Genomic DNA, 4612 nt, shown 5'->3' with positions numbered 1-4612 from the left:
ATTCAGCAATTTTAATTACGCAGAAGTTCAATGTTACGACTGCTTTACAAGTTTTGTTTCATTTTTTTTTTGCCATTATTTTCCCGCGCAAACGTTTGTAATAAAAAAATTATGAAACCGTTTTAATCATTTAAATTTGAACGCTACTATAGGCAAGTATTGTCCAAGACATGACACTCTTAACAGAGGGCCTACCGCGAACCACGTTCGATGTATTGCCTCTCTGTCGCACTTAAAAATTTGTACGTAAGTGTGACAGGGAGGCAACATATCGAACGTGGTTCGCGGTAGGCACTCAATTCTATCTTGCAAGTGTCAAGTTTGTTCTAATACTGAATGCGTATCTACTAAATTTTAAAATAAAATGAAATTAAATTGCTCAAGTAGGCATGAACCGTTTTAAAAAAAAATTACAATTTTTATTTTGATATTAATAATACGTTCCATTTGTGTTCCAATAGGTGCAATTTATTTAAATTAGCTCTTTACTGTTTGAACGCTTATGGTTACCGAATGTTATTGAAACATTTGTAGTGTCAGTCTCATTCTTTGAAGGCGTAAATATTTAGATTTTTTGTTTATTGAGCCATAAATCTCACTTCTAATTCTTAACAAAACAAATCCTCCACCTGAAATGGCGGGGACGTATTATTTTGTAATTGTAGGTCACTCGGACAATCCTATTTTTGAGAAAGATTTCATCCCTGTTCCAAAGGAGGTTAAGGTAAACTTTTCAATTTTTCTGCTGTAAAAACTGATTCAAAGCAGTTTAAAGTCGCTACCACGATACTCTCATCTCAAAGAATATTGCACAAAAAATGTTTAACACCATTTTTTATGATAGTAATATTTATCTTCTAGAAAGAGGACAACAGGCACTTGAACCAGTTTATCGCTCATGCAGCGCTAGATCTCGTAGATGAGCATATGTGGAAGGTCACCAACACTTACCTGAAGTCTGTCGACAAGTTCAACCAGTGGTTTGTGTCCGCTTTTGTCACTGCTAGTCAGGTAAGACATTTCTATTGATATAGGTACATCTAGGCTTTCTTTCAATACCTAATTTAATAAAACCAAAAATTCCACAGATGCGCTTCATAATGGTCCATGACGCACGAAATGAAGATGGTATCAAGAACTTCTTTACAGATGTGTATGAAGCGTACATCAAGCTCATGCTGAACCCATTCTATAAGGAGGATACACCCATCACACTCCCTGCATTTGACAAGAAGGTGCAATTCTTAGGGAAGAAGTATTTAACATAGTCCATTAGTATTGATATCACTAGTTAATTTATTGTTGAAAGATATGGCAAATGCTAAGCAATGTTTATATGATGCTGGTTTTCAGTCCACACTGGATAATTCTCAGGACTTGCTTTTTTTATGCAGTCTACCAACATTCCATGGCAAACAACGGAAATATCTTTGTGAAAAGATAATCATTGTTTACCTTCATAAATAAACATAAGTGTTCAGTGAACAAATTTTTGTATGGAACACTAATTGTTATGGTCAAGCCAGTCAATATGAGGGTTTATATCTACTTCTCTCAAGGGGAATTATCACTTTTGTTTCAATATCAATTGAACATACACCTCTATTCATCATATGTAAAATGCTAATGAAAAATGTTAATATGTTTGCCCCTGCTACACACAAGTAAATTCAGTAAATATGGTCTAGTCTAGGGTATGAGAATATTTGAAATTTATACTATTTTTCAGTCTGTAAATAAAAATAAAAGATATTTCTTAGTTACGAATTACTTTCATTTCAAAAATTAATAGTAATAAATATCACAAGTCATTAGAAAACACTTAAATATACTATGTTTATTCAAGCTAAGCTAGAAAAATACATGCACAATACATCTAGTTCTATATTCATTATATTCTAAACTGCAACATGGCATGACATAATATGCACCCATGTGATGAGTACCATTCATTTTTGCGTATCAGTATCATTTCTATAGACTAACTACTTTCAAGTTTACAATTACAAGTATTTATAGAAAAATGATAGTTCTTAAATTAATAAAAAATGTGCAACAATACAATAAGAAAGAATTACAATCTCACATTGAAATAATACAATTATTCAGATAGGCAAGAAATTATAATAAATTACAATCTTGAAATTAATAAGTATAGAAAGTCCACAAGTTATTAGTTTGTCTAAACATGTTTAATACTGTGTCAAAAATTTAAGGAATAATTATTAAAATATACATTACACACTAGGACAATAAATCAACTCAATAAATGGCCGGCAAGCCCAGGTCACTGTCATTTGGATCTGGGATACTCTCATTTGAGAAATCATCTGTAACGAAAAAGTTCTTATAAAGAAATATTCTAAATAGCATTATTTGTTACATTAGAAGTTCAGAAACTTTTCTAGATGCAGGATCACATTTTTTACTAACGAACCATTGTTTTGTACAATATTAATTATAATGATCTCAGGTGGCCTTATGTTTGGTGGTGGTCAAGTGGGGTGGGACAAATGAAAATACACCTTTACTTTATTTAAATATAATTTTTTAAGGTGTCTGAATGATAACTTAATAGCCGGGTCCACACAGACCGAGCATGCGCGCGAGGCAATTTCCTCACGCACAATACGGCCGAGGCACGTCTACACTGGCCGTATGGTGCGTGAGGAAATTGCCTCGCGCGTATGCACGGTCAGTGTGGACCCAGCTAATAAGAATTTTTTGTAGTTCATACTCTTTGACACATGGACTTCTTAAGAGGGAACAATAGCTTAGGGTCGTAACCGGCGTTTTCCTCACCTGTGTGCGCCGCCGCGGTATATTCTAGGTTTACCGGTTTCCCCTTTTTTGAAAAACAAAAAGGAAAACTTATAAACCTAGTTTTTCGTTGTGATAATAACACACTAAAAAATCATGGAGAATGGAAAAACATTTTTTTTCTATGCACTGTCACATGCTATACTTCCCTCTGAAAAAATTCTAATTACACTAATTTGTATGTTTTCTTTACTAAAAAGATAAGATGATAATAAAAATGTACCTGTGAAGAATTCATCCTGATAGGAGCAGTCAAATTCTAGACTGGCGCGGCGCGTGTTGGGTGCCGGCGTGCGCGGCGGCGACAGTGAAAGCCGATTCAGCTCGGGCTCTGGCAATGGTAGGTAGTCAAGCCAGTCTTTAGTATAATTGTCTGAAATATGCAAATAATTCCTACTATATTTCAACTTAAGTAATACATGGAGACCAAAAGAAAAAAACCGGACAAGTACGAGTGGGACTTGCCAGGGTTCCGTACTTTTTAGTATTTGTTGTTATAGCAGCAACAGAAATACATCATCTGTGAAAATTTCAACGGTCTAGCTATCATGGTTCATGAGATACAGCCTTGTGAAAGACGGATGGACAGCGGAGTCTTAGTATTAGGGTCCCATTTTACCCTTTGGGTATGGAACCCTAAAAAGATGTTCCATATGAAAAGAAGAAATGCAGTTTAACATTATTAGAGTACCTAATACAGCGTCCAATTTACAGCATTCATTTACACAACACATGTATATACTCATGTCAGCTGTAAGAAGTGATAATCTGCAGTTTGGCTTGATATATCCTGCTTCCAAGGTCTATACATATTTTGACGTCCCTAAGCACATTATAATATGCCTACTTGCAAAATGATCTTATTAAATTTGATTAAGTTGAAATTACTGTTTCGTTAGCATAAGAATAGAAATTGCCACTGCTTCCTTACCACATTTGTAAACAGGTCTAGTGAACTCCAACTCATCAAAGTTTACAGCATTGTCAGACTTAGCATCAGCGTCGTTGTAGATTAGGGCTCCGACGTTGACTGCCCGCGGCGTGAGCGCTTGCCGCATAGGCGTGCTTTGTAGGGCTTTCCCCTTGTTACAGAGAAAAGTCTTCTTCGGTTCGACGCCTTTTTTCAACGGTTCGTTGGGTTTGATTGGGCCCGTTGAAACGGATTTGCCCATATTCTCTGTAAAAACACATTACATTCAGTGAATTCTAGCGTAGAAAATATACATCACTAAATATTAACAATTACAATAAATGATAACATACCGATGTTGAATAGCGGTTGGCGGGCAACATTTTTCGTTGGCTGGCGCGTCAGGCTGTCTCCAAAGATGTTGAATAACTCAGACATGATGAATTTGGTCAAAAATAACGATTTGATAGAAATGGAAACTGGAAAATTGTAGTAGATTGCTTTTACGCTCACGCAGTTTGCTCATGCACGGGCCGTTAATTCGATTCGACTTCAAAATTTGTCAGTTTGCTTTCCATAGACTATTGAATCTATTCTATTGTTTTTATACGATTGCGAATTACCGCTTTTTTCCATAGACATTGAGATTAAGTATGGAGGTGAATGTGTCTTTAAATCCTTTTTTAATCATGTTACCACTAGCTTATTTTAATTAAATCTCAGGCTCAGTTATAAAAATATTCTCACGCTCACTAAAAGCTTTAATAGACGGGCCGTACGGATTGCAACCTTGGTCCGGTCAGTCCGGTCCGAGGCCGTTCATTCTTGTTGGATTGGAAGTAGTCCGTCGTACGTCCTATAAATGAGAGCGAGAAAGAGATA

The 4612-nt window shown here is 35.7% G+C and overlaps 2 protein-coding genes across 2 annotated transcripts; one reads left to right on the top strand and one right to left on the bottom strand.

Moving 5' to 3' along the window:
• The first annotated feature begins 500 nt into the window (after window positions 1-500).
• LOC133531516 (trafficking protein particle complex subunit 2) lies at window positions 501-1763 on the top strand. Its single transcript, XM_061869783.1, has 3 exons — window positions 501-724; window positions 862-1011; window positions 1089-1763. Exons 1-3 carry the CDS (start codon window positions 635-637, stop codon window positions 1266-1268), a joined length of 420 nt encoding a protein of 139 aa, XP_061725767.1. The 5' UTR covers window positions 501-634; the 3' UTR covers window positions 1269-1763.
• Window positions 1764-1808: 45 nt separating this feature from the next.
• On the bottom strand, window positions 1809-4300 carry LOC133531509 (uncharacterized). Its single transcript, XM_061869770.1, has 4 exons — window positions 4084-4300; window positions 3752-3997; window positions 3044-3193; window positions 1809-2330 (listed from the first exon to the last, which is right to left on the bottom strand). The coding sequence occupies exons 1-4, from the start codon at window positions 4166-4168 to the stop codon at window positions 2263-2265; spliced, it is 549 nt and encodes a 182-aa protein (XP_061725754.1). The 5' UTR covers window positions 4169-4300; the 3' UTR covers window positions 1809-2262.
• Between the last annotated feature and the right edge of the window lie 312 nt (window positions 4301-4612).

The sequence above is a fragment of the Cydia pomonella genome, chromosome 2, assembly GCF_033807575.1.
Source record: "Cydia pomonella isolate Wapato2018A chromosome 2, ilCydPomo1, whole genome shotgun sequence".
NCBI lineage: Eukaryota > Metazoa > Arthropoda > Insecta > Lepidoptera > Tortricidae > Cydia > Cydia pomonella.
This window is presented reverse-complemented; position numbering and strand designations above follow the sequence as displayed.

Bases quoted from the DNA above. Each gene is read 5' to 3' on its own strand.
- LOC133531516 (XM_061869783.1), top strand. From the start codon at position 635: ATGGCGGGGACGTATTATTTTGTAATTGTAGGTCACTCGGACAATCCT. The intron at 725-861 runs GTAAACTTTTCA...TTTATCTTCTAG, and splicing joins CTGTTCCAAAGGAGGTTAAG to AAAGAGGACAACAGGCACTT. The intron at 1,012-1,088 runs GTAAGACATTTC...AAAATTCCACAG, and splicing joins CTTTTGTCACTGCTAGTCAG to ATGCGCTTCATAATGGTCCA.
- LOC133531509 (XM_061869770.1), bottom strand. From the start codon at position 4,168: ATGTCTGAGTTATTCAACATCTTTGGAGACAGCCTGACGCGCCAGCCA. The intron at 3,998-4,083 runs GTATGTTATCAT...GTGTTTTTACAG, and splicing joins CCAACCGCTATTCAACATCG to AGAATATGGGCAAATCCGTT. The intron at 2,331-3,043 runs GTACATTTTTAT...TTTTCGTTACAG, and splicing joins TCAGGATGAATTCTTCACAG to ATGATTTCTCAAATGAGAGT.